The sequence below is a fragment of the Lissotriton vulgaris genome, chromosome 2_1 (genome assembly GCF_964263255.1).
Source record: "Lissotriton vulgaris chromosome 2_1, aLisVul1.2, whole genome shotgun sequence".
In the NCBI taxonomy this organism is placed as follows: Eukaryota; Metazoa; Chordata; class Amphibia; order Caudata; family Salamandridae; genus Lissotriton; species Lissotriton vulgaris.
In genome coordinates this window covers 1,822,559,664-1,822,577,942 of record NC_141687.1, presented here as the reverse complement: position 1 = coordinate 1,822,577,942, position 18,279 = coordinate 1,822,559,664, and the positions used below count along the sequence as shown (strand labels likewise).

General features: G+C 47.3%; 1 protein-coding gene across 1 annotated transcript in view; it reads right to left on the bottom strand.

Annotated features, from left to right (window-relative positions):
- Positions 1-17,348, bottom strand: part of EIF3J (eukaryotic translation initiation factor 3 subunit J) — a 224,217-nt gene extending 206,869 nt beyond the window's left edge. The window contains exons 1-2 of the mRNA XM_086957911.1: positions 17,210-17,348; positions 16,707-16,807 (exon numbers count right to left, since the gene is read on the bottom strand). Coding sequence (XP_086814037.1) covers positions 16,707-16,807; positions 17,210-17,231 — 123 coding nt within the window. The 5' untranslated portion in view covers positions 17,232-17,348. The remainder of the gene's footprint in view (positions 1-16,706; positions 16,808-17,209) is intronic.
- Between the last annotated feature and the right edge of the window lie 931 nt (positions 17,349-18,279).

Sequence of the window (18,279 nt, the reverse complement as noted above, 5' to 3'; positions counted from 1 at the left end):
TTGATCGCCAACACCTAGTATTTATCGGCTTGTTCATTTTCATTGTTCGAAACTTCCCATATAATCACGAGTAGAATAGACTTTACAAAATGGCCACCGTTATGCTTTCGCTACTTTAGAACATTTCCGACCAGCGTTTCTCCTTACTCGTTGCATAAAGATTCAAGAGACCTCAGATTCTCTGAATGCGGAAACCTAAACTTCTTTGAAACACGGTGCACGACAAGCTCGTTTTCTTGTCCCCAACGTGAGCGTTTAACAGATTATTGCATGCGAGACTAGAATAACCCTTAAACAGGCCATTTGAGAAATTTACGAGACTTTATCTTGTTTTCAGACAACGGATGAAAATCTTCATAGAAGGTATTTCGACCGGCTTTTACGTTTTTATTATACATTGTATATAATGTGAGAGTATTGCGCTATGCCGATAGTTCCTAAATGAGGTTTTTACATATTCATTTCTAGACATAACCTTCGCAATCATTTAGAAGGCACGAAAACAAGTGGAATTGAGAAGGTATGGATAGTTGGTCTTTGAGTTGGCTGTCATGTTGATACTATTGTTTCCGTGTATTACTATGTAACATTAAGGTCAATTTAGCATCATACGTTATCAACCTAAACGCTGGGAACCCGCGCCGTGGGGCGATGATAGCAGCTCGCGATCCAGGCCTGAAAGCGCTCACCCACCCCGAAATGTGCCAGGAGCTTCTGTAGGAAAGACCAATCGACGCAGTTGAATGCTTTTTCAGCGTCTATCGCTAATAAGGCCGAATCAGACTGCTGGAAGTGGGTTTTGTCAATTAGATGGAGAATCCTTTTAGTATTATCTCTGCATTGCCTCCCGGGGACAAAGCCAGATTGATCCGGCTCAATGATCCCAGGTAAGCACGGCCCAAGTCTCGCGGCCAAAATATCGGTGAAATGCTTCAGGTCTATATTAAGCAGAGAGATGGGCCGAAATGCCTAACATTGTGTAGCCTCCTTGCCCGGTTTCGGCAAGACCACAATCTCCGCCTCCAGCATATCCGAGGGGATGGAACCTGGGCCTTGAGAAGAGTTAAAAAGTTTAGTGAGAAGAGGGGCGAGCAGCGAGCTGTAGGTCTTGTAAAACCCAGCGGAGTAACCGTCTGGACCGGGCGATTTTAGAGGTTTGAGCCGGGAGATAAATGCTATCACCTCATCCAGGCAGATGGGGGCATCAAAGGAATTCGCAGAAGATAGGGCAGTGGTGGCTGCGCCTGCCAGGTAGGCCTCGGCCCCAGTCGCCGGGTTGATTTCGGCGTGGTATAGCGAGGCGTAGTAATCGCGGAAGGCGACTCCTCTCAGAGTTCAACGCCATTCCCGGCACGCAGGTTCTGGATTTTGGAACGTTGGCTCTTCGCCTTCAGCGCGCTGGCCAGTAGTCTCCCTGTCTTATATCCGTCAATGTAGTAAGTATGGTGAAGGCGGAGGGGGGCATATTTTGCTCTATCCGTGTCCAAACTGGCCAGTTATGCCCTGGCGGCTTTTAACTGCTTCCAGACCCTAGGTGCTGCAGTGCGGCCATGGACCCTCTCCAGCTCTACCACCTGGGCCGTCAAGGCCTCACGTTTCGCCTTGCGTTACCTTGACTCCGCCGCCACCACGATCGCAATGAATTCTCTGCGCACCACCGCCTTCAGGGCTCCCCATAGCGCAGCTGCTGACGTCTCAGGGTTATCGTTATTAGTTAAGTAATCAGTGATGCACTGGCGGATCTGTTGGGCCACGTCAGCGCGTTGCAAGAGGGGTTCCCTCAGCCTCCACCCGCCCGGGGGTCTTCTAATCTTGGGAACTGTGAGTGTGAGTTCCACCGCAGCATGATCCGAGATAGCCGCTGGAACGATATCGACATCTGTGACCCGGGCCTCTAGTTCTGAGGACCCGAGAAAGTGATCTAATCTGGCATAAGTGTGGTGTACGTGTGAGTAAAAGATGAATTGTGATGTCCCAGGGTGTTTAGCCCTCCAGAGGTCCACTAGACCCCTTTGCCGCAACCAGTCCCCGCCTGCCTCCGAGATAGCGCCCGCGCTACCATATCTGTGCCCCGACCGGTCCTTGTTAGTGTCCATTACTAAGTTAAGGTCCCCCCCCAGAAGCAGAAGGGGATCAGCAGCAACGCCTCAGAAACCGCGTTCCGCAAAAATGGCTCTTGTCCTGTGTTAGGTGCGTATGGAGACCCTACTGTCAGCTGCTGGTCTACTTGGATGCTGTAGGCCAACAATCTACCCTTAATCTCGCCCACCTTGCCCTTTAGCCCATGAAAATGTTTAGACACTAAAATCGCAACCCTTGCTTTCTTCTCCGGTGTGGAGGAGAAGAATTGATGCGGAAACATGAAGGACCTCATTCTGTGCCAGTCTTTCACGAGTAGGTGAGTTTCTTGGATCAGACATAGCTCAGCCCCAGAGTTTTCCAGGTAAGAAAGCACCGCCCTACGCTTAACGGGGTTGTTCAAGCCCTTTACATTTAGTGTCAGAATCTTCAAGATAGCATCAGCCATCACTCATACCAAGAGCTCGGAATGCTACATAAGGCTGACGGCAGACCGTTACCGTGCCCGGAGAGGCACTGACCTTTGCAACTCGCTGGCCCCCTGCGGCACACTGGTTCCCTCCCCCTTCCCCCCCTCAACTAACTCCCCCCACCCACCCCTCCCCTCCCCCAACTAGGAATCCCCAAATGTAAACCATAGTCCCAGGCCTCTCAGAACTCAGTACAGGCCCGTAGAAACTCAGTGTGGGGGAGTTTGTGGCAGTGGCAGCCCCGTTGGCACCCCCGCACTTGTGGATTCAGTGCGAAGAAATTAAATCCCTTATTAATGTTGCCTCAGTGTGGGGCCATCGTGTCCTTGACCACCTCTTTTAGGGCTGCTGCCTGCTCCTGGGCCATGGTCTTCGGGTCAGGTTTAAGGTCCGCCTTAGGAGAGCGTTGTCTTCTCACTCACTGCCATCCGTCTCTCGACTGCTGCGTAGATCCCTCCTGCGACTGTCGCGGTGATGCCTTCCCCGCCCGTTAGTCCTCCTCAAGGTCGATGTCCAGCAGGGCGCAAGTGTCCCGGAGCGAGGGGAGTTGGTGTAGGGCCCCTTTCCATTTGAAGATGAACCGAAATGGGTGACCCCAAGAGTAGGGTACCCCATTATCCCGCAAAAATGCTGTGGCCACCCAGAAGGTTTTCCTCTTCTGCAGAATAATGGCTGAAAAGTCTTGAAATAAGGCCACAGGATAGTCCTGGAATTGGAGAGGCTGTTTCTGGCGGGCTTCCTTCAGGATCCGTTCTTTCAAGTGGAAATCAGGAAGAAAGGCCAAGATGTCCAGCGGGGGGCAGGCGCACGCCGCGTCAGGGTGACACTGTGCGCCCAGTCTATGCGAATTTCAAAGTCGGCGGGTTCGCCTAGGATCTCCCTGAACAATCCCTGCAGGTAGCAAGTAACGCTGTTCCCCCCTGCCTTCAAATGGTACTCCCCGACCCGTATGTTATTCCTCCGGGAACGGTTCTCGAGATCCTCCGCGTGTGATTGGAGGTCCACTTGTTGCTCCCGGAGGCGGAGGACCTCTTGCTGCAAAAGTTCCACTTCTTCGCTCCGGGACTGGTCCGCCTCTTCAACCGTTGCCACCCTCTCCCCCAGGCTATCCACATCCCGGCGGAGTTTGCGTTCCTCCCCGGCCAAATCTTGCTTCAGGGTCTGGAAGTCTTCCCGCAAGGAGTTAAAGAGCGGCTCCAGGAAGGCCTTAGTGATAGGGGCTCCTCCATCCTCCTGCCCCAGGGTGTTGGCCGGTGCCATCGGGGGTGTCTGGCTTTTCTACCCGTTTGGGGTGCTTTTGATTAACATGTCTGTGATAGTGCGGCCTCCCCTATGCCCCGAGTTGGCCATTCCACCTCGGTTGCGCTGTTCTGGAGGGCCAGGTGGGCCGGCTTCCCCAACCGGGTGCGTTGTAGTGAGTGGGCGCTCCCAAGGCGGCTGGGCAGCTCAGCGGGAGGTCTGGCCGCTCCCGCAAAATCAGTGACTCGAGGGGACCACTCTGCAAGGGGACTGCCTCCCTGCTCGTTCCCGGAGCCCCCCCCCACTGCACCAGATCAGTCCTATTTGTGGCCTGTAACTGGGCACCTCTGCTCCCTCCGTGCCCCTCCTCAACTGTCGGACACCAACTCCTCTTCTGGGCAGTACAGTCTTTAGAGCAGTCTGTGCCCCCGGCGCCGCCTGAAGTCCCTCAGGAGCGCCCGGCACACCGCCTCTTCCCCGCCGGCAGTCGGGTCATCATAGGCCCAAAGCCTGGGCCTCGATTTTCGCGTCTGTCTGTGCCGCCTGCCCCGGCCTCAGCTCACTCGTACAGGACTCTCCACAGGCAGGCGAGCAGCGGGGGCCAGCACCAAGATGGGGCCACGCTGTGGGGCCCGCTGTACAGAGTCCCCGTCCGTGTCAGGGCTGCGGCGAGACCTCGCTCCTCCACAGGTCCGAGACCGGGGTCTCGATTTTCGTGACGTCCCATTAGGTGCCCGCGGGCCGTCACCACCTCCGCCACCAGGTGCTACTCTCTCTGCGCCTGGACCCCCCCCCCTTTCCTGCAACGGGTCCCGGTCTCCCAAGCGTTCGTTCTGTGCCACGCTGCCGGCACCCAGCAGATCGCCCGCCGTCCGAGAGCAGAGTCTGCCTCCTCAATGCTCAGCCGCCATTTCGCCGCGGCTCCCGGTCAGGTCACGAGTTCTGGCGGGATGTGGCTCCTGGGGCCGCCTCTGCGCTGTGCCTTGGTCAAAAGGGCAGCGCCAATAAGCGCAGCTTAGCGGGGTAATATGCCTGCGTTTTCAGGGATTTGCGGGCATATAGAGGGGGCAAAACAGGGTTCAGGGCCGGGGAGCCAATCGAGACGTCTTCAGGCCGCCATCTTGGCCACGCCCCGATTGACTACTTTTTAACGTATGCGGCCTCGGTTGGGAACTTCAGACGACCTAGGACGTATCCTCGAGGCCTATCAGACCATTACCCAGTAGGGATAGACTTCACTCATGGGGAAAGACAGCAGAATCGATCTATAGTCATTAACCCATGGATACTCAAAATCCTGGATATCAGGAAGAGCTTGGGGTGCAGACTGGATATTTTCTGGAAGAAAATGTGGGCTCTGTAGAATCAGCAGACGATCTGGGAGGCGTACAAGGTGGTTCTGAAGGGATATACCCCATCGCTGAAAGTGCAATATGTTGCGATACGGCGTGAGATTTTGGTGCAGCTGGAGGATGCGCCTAGACAGCTTAAGGCGGAATACGCAATACATGCTTCAGAGGGGGCACTCCATACCCTGCCGCTCAAAAAAGAGGAATACAAACTAAAGGCTCGGGAACATATGTTGGCTAAACAGGCGGCTACCCATCACAGGCTGTATGAGCTCAGAGATAGGGCAGGAAAGACGCTGACATGGTTGGAGAGAAAGGAGCAAGGTGCTAGATGGGTGCTTAGATTGACGCTGCCGAGTGGGGAAGTTCTTTACCACCCAGGTGAAATAGCAGATGCATTTGCTACTTATTTCGAAACAATATACTCTCCCTCGGCCATATATACCGCGGAATACTAACGTCAATTGCTGGCAGAATGAGACGTGCCAACTCTTTCGAAGTGGCTAGGGAGCTATTGGAGGAGGACCTTTCCGATGAGGAGATTCGGAAGGCCATTCATTGGTCAAATTAAATCTGGAAAGGCGATGGGGCCCAATGGTACTCCGGTAGAATTTCTTAAGGCAGTGGGTACCCAGATGGTCCTGCTCTTGCGTGGAATGTATCAGGAAAGCTGGGAAAAGGGAACCCTGCCGCCAGATCAGCGGCTGGCAAGCATTGTGGTGATACACAAAGCTGGTAAACCGGTAGATGATTGTCGGTCCTACAGACCGATTTCATTGATTAATATAGAGGCGAAGGTCTTAGCGAAGGTGCTCGCCACGCAGCTAGGAACAGTGAAATCCTCCCTTATGCATCCAGACCAGTCTGGATTTATGCCAGGGAGAAATACGGCCCTCAATATCCGTCGGCTTCATACCGTTCTGGCGCGTCAGATATCTAGAAGAGGATGCAGTCCTACTGGCCCTGGATGCCTCCTTGGCGTTTGACTCGATTGAATGGCCATACATGTTTGAAGTTCTGAAAAGGGCGGGATTAGGCCCTAAATTCATACGGTGGATATGGCTACTTTATACAGAAATTTTTGGACAGGTCAGGGTAAACAATTACACATCCAGACAGTTCTCTCTCCGAAGAGGCCCTAGACAGGGTTGCCCTATGTCACCATTGTTGTTCTCACTCATGTTGGAGCCCTTGGCGGCCTGGGTACGGCGTGATGTTATGACAAGGGGTCTAAGGTGGTCCCAAGATTGCGAAGATAGAATAACACTATGCAGATGATGTACTGCTGTATCTTACGAACCCATACTGGTCCATACATATGGTTCTCAATATTTTCACAAATTTTGGGAAATATTCGGGGTACGTGATTAACTGAGGCAAGTCGGTGTTGTACGTGCTTCATGGACAGACCCCGCGACTTCCAAAAGACAGTGCTTTAATGGTCTCAGATGACGCTTTTAGATACCTGGGAATCTTGGTCATGCCGGATAAGGCCCTCTTTTATAGTCGCAATTTGGCTCCCTTATTGGCAAGATTGCGGGCTGACGTCCAACACTGGCGATCTTTGCCACTGTCACTGGTTGGCAATGCTGCTCTTTTCAAGATGCTCGTTCTTCCACGGTTTCTTTATATGCTGCAAAATTGTCCACAGAGTTCCAGATGCCTACTATACGGCAGTAGAAGAGGAGGTGCGGACGCTACTGTGGGATGGGAAGGCCCCGAGGATTGCGCTTGCGAAATTGATGAAGGGGTGGTATGATGGGGGCATTGCGCTACCTGACATACGGCTGTATTACTGAGCCTCACAGCTGTTGACTGTGAATAGGTGGATATATGCCCCGCCGGATGATCCGGCATGTGCCTTGGATAGATATCAGATGGATAAATCTGGATATCTAGGAGCACTTTATTCTAGTACTAGGAACAAGCACTTTGTGGGTCCCACTCAACACGCTGCAGATCTGGAGACTAGCTAATTCTCGGTTGGGATGGATAGGCAGACTTACCAAAATGACGCTGTTATGGTATTCCCAGAAAGTAGGTATGCTTTGCCAATACCAGGGATTCGATAAATGGGATATGATCGGTATCTCGACGGTTGGTGACTTGATAAAGAAGGGTAAAATCCTTTGGTTTGAGGAGCTACAGAAGGCATACAGGCTAGAGCCCAGCGAGGTCTTTCGCTATCTACAAATACGACATGCCTTGATGATGGCGTTCCCTAGCTGTGTAGATATACCGGAGTCGACCCCTCTGGAGGACCAGCTGATGGATGGGCAGCTGCACACCAAGGCGACCTCCCTCACGTATAGGAAACTTAGTAATAATGTGCATGATCCCTTTGGAAAGCTTAAGGAGAAGTGGGAGGGGGACATAAGGACAATTGAAGAAGAGGACTGGAGGCAGGCGTTAACGTCTCCCAGAGAGGCTGCCATCACGCTTAGATTCAGTCTTATCCAACTCCGTATTTTCCACAGCTCATATCTGACTGGGGTCACTCTTGCGAGGATTGGGTCCAGGCCAGACGAGCTTTGTCTAAGGGGCTGCCGACAGCCAGCCACCTTCTACCATATGATATGGGAATGCCCGATGGGGCAGAACCGTTGGGACAGGATCACGATGCATATGCATTCCGCGCTGGGAAAGCCGCTTACTTTGACGCCACAACTGGGCCTGCTAAATACATGGCAGGCGACTGATCATACGGAGACAGAACAGCAGTTTGTAATACTAGGTTTTACACTCTTTAAGAGGGAAATTGCTAGGGGGTGGAGTACGACCACCTGCAGTGACGGTTTGGAAGAGGGAGCTGGATAGGTGCATGATAGCTGAGAAGGAAGTGTTTAATGCGAGGGGGTGCCCGAAGAAGTGGGACAGGAAATGGTCCAAGTGGAACTTGTATAGGGGAGAGGTTTGTGTATCGCCTAGAATTGTAAAGGAACAGAGATGGGGAGCAAAATGTGTAATATGTATGTCAAACTGAACTGGATTCCTAATATGATGCTAAATGTAACTGACATTGTGAATTGTATGAGTAACAGTGAATTTGTCTAGCATCTTTCAAATAAAAAATATATTTACAAAAAAAAAATTAGATACTGTATAGAGCACGAAGTACAATACTGTGTCTTCAGTCCAACAAATGTGTCACATACGCAGCGCTTTTACTACTGCAACTGTGATCCCTGCAGAGCAAGGGATTAGTCATGCAATTATCTTACAGCTGTGTCTAGTTGCGGTACTGTAGTTGAACTGCAGAAAAGGCCAACCTGAAGCCCCAATATATATGCTCACTTAAGTGCTAGTGTGTTTAATCAGACTACCACTTAAAGTAAATCATATCCTTATACTTTGTTAAAAACAAATAAGCAGCCCCTATACTTAGATCCTTATCTAGAGACTGTCTGTATATTTCTTTGCTGTAATTTAATAAGCAATTGCTCATTAATTCAGGTTACAAGAAAGTAACAAAAAAGTGTATTTAGCATTTTATTTCAAAAACCTAGATTACAAAATGAGATATCAGAATCTTATTAACTCACTCCAGAAGTTAGTAAGTCGGTGCATTCAGTTGAAGCACACAAACTTTATGAGCACAGTAGAAACAGCAGAATGTAGCAGCTAATATAAGAGTATCAATGACATGCATAGAAATGCACATTTAATGTTTAATATAGTAATACCTACTATATAAAAGGAAACAAAAGTAAGAATATTAAAATTCGGTGTCACTCAGGCACTGATTTACGAAGACTGTTGTGCAAGACAAAGAGTTGCACAAAAGCTTATTAGGGATTTTCAAAACTTAGAAAGGCTTGATTTGTGTGGCTCAGTAAAGAAATTAAACGTAACGGCTTGTGTGACATTGTTTACTGATAGGGGTTCCATGGGTGGAGCATGGGCATTCCTGTGTATCCACCCATGGATTTCACACAATTCCAGATTTACTAAGGTTTATAATGTTGGAATTGTGTGTAATCAGTAGGACTACCAGAGGCGTAACGAGGAGAAAAATGTTTAGTTCTCCTCGTTACTTCCGATTTCTAGTTCTCCTCGTTACTTCCGATTTCTAGGTGTGATGCTTTCTCCATCACACACAAAAAGATGACAATGCCTTTTTAGATCATGCCCATAACGCAGGCACATTTGTAGCACAGTGCACGTGTGCCTGCGTGGTGGCTAGGCTTTCACTAATGGACCATCGCTGGGAGAGAGCAGAAGGGAGCCATATCTAAAAAATATGGCACACTGTAGCTCTCTCCTATTCAATCAACGCAGCAACTTGCACTGCTGTACTGTGTTGAGGGAATTCTTAGTAAATCTACCCCCTAGTGTATAATAACAAACATCAGTAGTTTAACGGCTGCTCATCCAGTTGATGTGTAAATGTAGGTCTTTCTTTATACCATTTATTCTTTACAGCATGTGCTTCACCAAAGAAGAAATTTAGGAAAAGCTTCACAAGTGAAAAAAGATAAATACGTTTATGCAAGCCATGAGCCCAGAGAGATAGGAAAGAAGTGGATAGGAACAGTAATAAGGGCAAATTAGCCAAAGAAACTAATCACAGATGGTCAAGCAAATATTTATTTTTTTTTTACATTGATGATCCTTTTTCTAAAAAAATATTTATTCTCCTGTTTCAACTTGTGTGCAGGCCTGGCCTATTTTGCGGAGTTTTGCTACGCGGAACTCCGCAAAGTTACAAAAAACCTCTGCGAAGTTCCGCGAGTGCGAACTGCAGTTTGCTCTGGTATTCCTGCCGCTCGGGTAGAAATTCTACCCGAGGGGTAGCTTGAGCTCGTGAACTAACCATCCGCGATCGCAATTGGGGAATAAACTCTGCTGCACATCGCGAAGCAGAGTTTTCTGCACTCTGCGGAGTGCAGAAAACTCTGCGAACTGAGCCAAGTTCACCGCCCAGGCCTACTTGTGTGCTCCTGCGATACCTCTGTAAATATACAAAGTGTGCCTTATTTTGACTAGGGAATACCACTGCATCCACGCCCCTCTTTTTAACACAAAGAGAAAGTGATTCGCATATGAGAGAGAGAGAGAGAGAGAGAGAGATAGGGTGGGTGGGGGGAGAAAGCTGTGCAAGAACGCCAGTATATTGCTGAAGGCATTCTAATGCGCCCCAACTGGTTTATAAACCAACATCTGCTGCGAAGCACTCAGTACGTAAATCGGGAGGAGTTGGACTTGGTAATAGTTATATCAGAAAATGAACTTCTTTTAAATACCAAAGAATTAGTGTAACATAAAATTATTTGAGCTATGCGGAGGCGATCAATAAAAATCAGTTGGCCCAGTAACCAGTATCCAATTACACTTCACATGAGATCGCAAATGTCGAAATTATGTCCAATGAAGACTGCATACATTTTCGGGACAAAGTACAACATAAGAATTTCTTATTATGATACTTTATTCTTGATTTCTTTTCTTCAAGAAAGTACTTATAGTGGTATAGCCACAGAATGCCCAGTTATTTACCGGTATTTATTTACAGTTATTATCCTTAGTCCCTAGTCCTTGTTACAGTCATTACTTCTGAGGTCGAACCCACCTCAAAAGTAAGGACTGGAACCATGACATGGGAATAATGTAACCGTGTTAGTCAGCTGTTTTCAGAAGCCAGGTTCGGAATAATACAGCCACAGCCAACGGGCATATCAGCAGTGGTGACATGCAAACCTTTGAGCTTTCCCGAGGTTTTGGAAATCGGTCTGCTGCTAAAACAATTCGTGCCCGAAGCAGACGTTCTGCATTTTACATGCAATCAGTTTCGCTGCTGTTGCTCATAGGGTCAGAGACAGCGGTACATTCACTGGCGGTCTGATTTGCTGGAAACGTGTTAAAGTAGCTAGTGAATAGTTACACTAAAAAAATAGTGTTCGAGTAGGAAAAAAGCATGACATTTTGAAAGATTCTATTACAGGACCGGAGGCTTCGTATTATGCTTCTCTTTCTTATATTTGCTACTCACAGCAGCCAATGAAAATCATTTTGTATGCAAATAAAACTACATTTCCCATGATGCTTGCCCATACATCACATCCTGTATAGCCCCAATAAGAGCTGCTGCACCCTGTGTCTCCTCCTCTTTCTTTGCTGCTCACCCAGAAAGTTAAGTGCTTCAGAACTGTAATATAATTTTGTCTTCTTGTATTATTAATGAATTTGTGACGATTGTATTGCTATGCTTGCACGTAGATCGCGCTAAGTTTTAAACTCTGCTGTTTGGTTTGTATACGTGCTTCGCGCTGATTGCTAATATAAATAATTCAACCGCGTGTAACGCGCTAGTGTTTTCAAGCTTCATTTGCAAAGTTGTGCTTTTCAATTTAATGTCCTTAGACTTCCGCACGCACCGCGCTGCGTTTAAGCATTTCGGTGATGCAGCGTGTATCGGATGCATCACGCTGATTACCCGCTAATTAGCCCCTGCCGGGAGAGTTAACTCCAAGAGGCTCTCGCTGAGAGCAGAGGTAAGGCGTCATGCGGGCGGCCCCCGGGCTTATAATTATTCACCCGCGCGGATAAGGGGTCAGTTTGTGTTAGCGCTCCTTCCCCCATTTCAGGCCTAAAATGTCTTCAATGCGGCTGTGCCCAATTGTTTGTCCGCTCATGCGCAAAAGCACTTCTCCCGCTTCCGGCGGGCGTAAAGGCTGTTTTAAGACTTCCAGCCTCAAGGAATATGGGAGAGCCTTACTGCAATATCGCGCTGCCTTTCACAGCATGCTTTCTAGGTGTTCTTTGTGTCTGGTCTCTCGCTGCGGCCGTCTAGTCAGACTTCCTTTGGAAGCACACAGTATAGTGGCTAGCGCTGCCTCCCTCTGGAGCTGTACGTGCAGTATACGTCTGGTGTCGACATCTGCTATTCAATTACGGTGGCTCGCGCTCAGCAAGACTTCCACTCTTGATGGCTTATCCTATTTATTGAAGGTATCCATGGGTATTATACCTCTACATTGAAGGCCTGACGGGCCTCTGTTATATGTAGTCAATGTGTTAATATGTTTTTACAGTGAAGGCCTTGCAGCTCTCTGTTACATATATATTCATAAGTATATATACACCTGTTATAGGAAGGACATTGCAACTCTGTTATCTACTGTTCCCTTAGTTTCTCATACCTATCGAGCGTTCCCGACGGGGATTGTTTTGCGCCAGCGGGCGAGATAATTGGCATGTTCCTGACCGGTTGGGTTTTAGCAATGTGCGCCAAATTGCATTGCCTGCGCAATTTTGCATTATACGCTCATGCCCCAACTGCCTAGTAGATGAATAGGTGTCATTACACGAAAGGTTAATCCCTACCGGTCCCGTAACCTGAAAATGCTCCAATGGGAGTGGATATAGCGTGCTCTCATTTTACATATTAACTCTATGCATATTGGTCCAGCTGGACACAAAATACATACGCACCCAGGAGAGCAATGCACTGCGCTGGGTCCCCAGCGTACCCACTACGCCACTGTCAGGTAGTGAGGATTATTGTGTTCAATGCAGGTGGGTAATATGTTGTTCAGATCTAGTTACCTCAGAGTACGTCCATGTGTTTTATAAGAGAATACTTCCATTCATGGCGCAGTTTCGCGCTTACCCGCCAAAGGCCTTCCCTAGTGGCTGAGTGCGGATTAGAGTCGATGACGCTCCGGGGGGCGTAACCCAATCAGGTTCAATTTATACCAGTTTGGATCACGCACTTCGCACGCGTTCCCAGTTTGCTCCTAGGTTCCTAATGCCTTATGTTCAGATGGAGCAATTTTTGTCTTACGCCTTTCCGGGCTGTAACAACAGGAGGGCCTCGGAGTGCGCACACGCTCCTTATAACTAGACACGGCTCGTACGCCCTTGTGGGCTGGAATGACTTGGACTACAGCTTTGCTGAGAAGCCAGATATATTATTATTATTGTTTCACTTCCAGTGTGCAAAGGGTTGGCTCCCCCTTTACTCCTCCGTGATTGGTGCCTGGCACTACAATATTGCATTCAGACACCCTTACGCAGGAAGGGTGAGATACAAGGAGGATGAAATCTACATTAAAGGAGCGTTTCGCCCCAGAATGAACTGTGTGCCAATCGGGATTTTCCGTCCCGGTGTCGGTAATCAGGGCCCCAGGAATACAGTCCCCAGCACGGGGTAGCAAGTTTCCATGAACGCCCATCATAATTATTTACGCATATCCTTTGGGCGTGGTTGTTGTTTGTCTAATTTCTTGTCTTGTTTCATTTTCTTGTCCTTTTTTCTTATCCTTTCCTCCTATTTCTCTCTCCTAGTGCTAGGGTCGGTCTTCTTCCTACCGTTTATGTCCGCTTCCTCCTGATCTTAGATCTTTATAAGAAGGATTATTCCAGAATTGTCGTGCTAGATGGCTCAGTCTTCCGGTGGCTCCGCGGATTGCAGTGAACACAATATGTTTTTTTTGGGGTGCATTTTTCGTCTCATTTCTTCCAAGAGCTGCAAATCCTTTTTTCTGCAAAATGGATAATTTGACCATGTCAAATGGGTGATCAATGGCCATTAGCTTCGTTGCTTAGGTATCTAGAGCATATGCGCACGTCTAGCTTTCCCCTAGATTCCCAAAGATACTTCATAATGATTCAGGGTGGCAGCTTCCGGTCCCTTTTCGGGAATACACAATATCATGGCTGGTTCCAGTTGCTCTTCAGTTCCCCTATGTCTCAGGGGGTTCGCCTTCCCATCAGTAAATCGTTCACTGACTTGTCTCTGATGGTGCGATCCTTCGCGTATTATTTCCCTCAAAGCTTATTCTGGAGCTTTCAGTGCATGAGTCCCTTCGGGCACTTGTTAGTGTGCTGGTATTATTACCTTCGTTCACGTTAGTTTCTGACACTTGTACAAGGTATTTGTAGCCAAAGCTACCGCCAAATTGGAGGTTTTCCTGATCTGCTTACTGTTGGAAGGGTCAAATCCTAATCTCTCAAACAACCTTCCAAGCCCTTCCATTGGGAAGGGGTGTGGCGCCAAGGACTGACGCTGTAATCTGGGTATCACGGGTCGATCCCCTGCGCCAGATTAGCCCAGCACCATGTGACTCGGGCAATAGCTGGCTTAATCTTCATGACGGCCCTGCGCCTTGAGAAGCCCTTGCGAGTGATCATTCGCGCTTTACATTGTGGATTATTGTTATTACACCTTCACTGTCAGCAGAAACAGATCCTAGAATCTCGGTTGTATGAAGGTTTCTATGCCAACTTCAAAACCCGGGCGAAGGGTTGTGTACTGCTCAAGGGGTTTGTATCAGCTCAGGACTCTACTGTGGGGTTATATTTCCCCCACACGATGGACGCTCTTCTATCCAAAGGTTGTACATATTGATTTTTGCTCGGCTTCCTTCAGCCGTTCAACCGTTTTCGGCTACTTGCCAACAGAGGGTGAATGGATGGGCTTGTGCCAATTTTGCGTCGGGTAGTCTATCAACTCCCTCCTAGATTAGAATATTCCTTTCCAAGGCACAGGTTTTCTTTGGTTTTCCCTATGTATAATAGTCTATTCATACATGCTACCCAGGATTAGATTCCGGTTTATGCGGTGATGCTAGGTTTTTATACCTGTCGCAGTACCTACAGCAGGTATAACGGACTGGATTTTTACAGGTACGGTAGCCATTTTTAAAACACGCTTTCATTTTATACCAGGATCACAGCTTACCAGGATCTGCTGTATAACAAGTTTCCAGCTACAACTTATGATTTACTGTCTTATAATTTACAAACGGTCTTTGTTACTGCGGTCTCGATAGCTACTGATTCGCGTCTGCTATAAAGTAGCAAGGGTTCCTACCCAACTGTTTGGGGCACATTCTGTTCCAGGGCTTCAGTATCCAATATATATTAATGGTTGGTTGCATTACACAAATTATTTTGACAGGTGCCAGCGACTATACTAACCACATGGTTGAGGACTATTATGTCTGGGAATAGTTTCATACCGAATGTCCGGTCACAGTATACTCCTGATGCCATGGTTCTTAATGTTATGATTATTTCTGAATGTTTAATCACCTCAAGGTCTCGATTTCTGAATTCTGTTTCAGCAATTATCACAAATCGGTGGGTGATATAAATGTTGTTGTGTATTATAAGCGTTAAACTAGCATAATGCGAAGCCTTCGGTCCTGTAATAGTATAAAAAATTTGCTAGCATTCGCGCCAAGAATTTTCAATTCTATTAAGGACACGGAGGCGAGGATTATCCCACCCAGTTATTACTATATTGGTAATAATTACCCACCCGCATGTATTTGATATGCTTTTTAAGCAAAAGTTACGGGTTCTTCCTGTCTCGTTCCTTTCAGGTTCGGAACAGACGTCGGAGCAGGTGTGCTTCTGGTTTCGAAGACGTAGACTTCCCAGTCGGAATGTGGTTCTTCCTCGGAGGATGGTTATCGGGATTCCCTCTCCTTGGTTTTGGACTGCTATTATTAATGTTACTGACTGTTAAGCTTCGAGTAAAGAAGAAGGAGCAGGTGTTCTTCTGGCTTAGAAGACGTAAACTTTCCAGTTTGAAGATGGTTCTCCTTGTTGCAGGATAATTATTGGGACTCGTATCCCGCGGATTGGACTGGATTTATTAATGTTGTTTGGATTTATTAATATGTGGTCTATATAAGTTCGAGCAAAGAAAGAGAAGGAGACACAGGGTGCAGCAGCTCTTATTGGGGCTATACAGGATGTGATGTATGGGCAAGCATCATGGGAAATGTAGTTTTATTTGCATACAAAATGTTTTTCATTGGCTGCTGTGAGTAGCAAATATAAGAAAGAGAAGCATAATCCTCGCCTCTGTGTCCTTAATAGAATTGAAAATTCTTGGCGCGAATGCTAGCAAATTTTTTATTCTCATGCACAAGATGCCTGGTGAAAAACGCCCATTTTGTGGGGCATACATACACTGTAGGTGAAGCGTGAAGGTGACAACCTTTGCAAATATGTGTGTGCAAACGTGTCACATTCACAAGACTTTGAAAGGAATTACTGGAATTAGTAACATTATGATGGTGGCCAAATTTTTCTGGTCAAAACAAATATTCATTCATAGCAACACTCCAAAGCCAATCTGCCACACACAGCCACATAGAAACAGCTATATGCTATCCCAAAAGCTGGTATAGAAAATACTTGTTGGAGCAGTTGAATAATAAACAGGAAAAAGCGAGAGGCACTTTCCGCAAACTCCTTGAGCACAGCTTCGTCTGAACGAGCCCGTTTTTGACCGTATGCTTACCATATGCGCACCAAAGGCTTTGCAAATACAAAAGCGTGAGGGTTGGTTGCACCCTTTTGAAATCTGAAATGATCGCTGGCATTTAACGTGCACATACATCGCCCGATACTGTTTTTCTGCCATGCGTAACAGCTGTTCTTAACCAAATCAACAGTGCTCAACTTTCTGACCTCAGAAAAGAGAACTGGCTTGAGTGGCATTGGAGTCAATGACTTGCAGGTCGCAGCTGATGTCAACTGTCAACTTATACTTCACTAAGCCATCCCATCATGCTGTCAATGTCACAAGACACCCCTCCACCCCCCGAATTACCTTCACTTCCTCCTCTTCATCTTCACCGGCCCAACGATCTGCCACCACCGGGACAGTTGCCACTCCCGGGACCTCAACCGCCGGTTCAAATTCGTCCACATCTACAGAATTAAAGAGGGACGAGTCAGTAAGGAAAACTAATGACACGGAATTTAATAGGATAGGAACCAGGAGAAAAGAAAGGTGGGGAAGCCTGGTAAGGAAGAAGGGAAGTGGTGGAAAGACAAATTAAATGATGGCTAGGGACAAAGACAATCTGTAGGTATTTTAATAACTGAGTCCCAACGGCAGAAGCAATCAAATGGGAAGAGAAAGAGCAAAGGTGTAAGTTTGAGGCGGGAGAAAGATTGAATTCAGAAGGCCGAGGAAGCACGACCAGAGATAGACAGAAAGTAGCAAGTCCGTGGCCATTAACGGCTACAATGGAGTAAAGAGTCACATGCCGAAAGAGTCACTGAGGTTAAGGGAAGAAGCAAAGGCCGAGGTCCAAGAATCCGCCTTACCCCAGGAGTCAGGCTCCGCCATCTTTCTTGCAGCTTGCTCCCGTCCGCGCGGTGTATGAGTCACTGTCTGACGCTCTGCGTATCACGCAACCGCACAGTCGTGTTTTCTGATTGGTGAATGCTCTTGTCCATCATCGATTGGAACTATATGACACGCTCTTTGACGCGAGGCAGTTCTGAGTACTAGCACATTGAGATTGCATGATCTAGCCACCCAGTATTATTCGAATGCGCCTCCTTGTTTCTGGAGCCAGGGAGGAATGCAGGGAGACTTACTGAAACTCACAGCACGCCCAATAGTAGGTGAAACAGAAAACGAATCACTTCAGAAATTAAAAAGAAAAAGGTTCACAGTTCTCGCACTGAGTAATCACAGAATTCCATAAAAAAACTAGAGTGCTAACTTTCTGAATGAGACACCGTAAGGTGGCTGCAGGCGCCATGCTGCTTGAACAGACAGCAAATAGTGGCGCTTACTTACGTTTTTGTTCATCTACAGTTGAAACATGCCTTTGAAACAAGCATTTGCAATGCAATAGGTCTCGCATTTGCAAAAGTTTGAGCCATTGGCATTGTAAATGTCAAACCCTTCATCCATGTGTTGGTTTTGAAAACAGATAAATAAATAGCATTGTCATTTACAATGCCAATAGCTTAAACTTTGGCATTGTAAATGACAATGCCTTTTATCCATGTTTTAAAAAAAGAAACATAAATAAAACACATTGGGATTTACAATACCAATAGCTCAAACTCGTAAATACCAAAAATACTCGATCTCTGAACAGCAATTGATGCTTCTGCTTTTCAAACTTAAAAACATATGTTGTATTAGAAACACCTTAAAAAAAAGTAATCCAAAAATTTCCCTTTTTGAAAATATGTCGTCCATACATAAATAGTATTTTATAGGATATGCAATTAATGCACACATCTATGCACGGTCTTCGAAGCACTAGATATAAAGGGGCTTCCAGTGCAGAGAAAAACACAGCCCTGTTTCCCCAGTCCGCAACTTCTAACAACCACCAGTAGAAGTAGAAGTATTTGTGATGTCTGCTGCGGCTTTG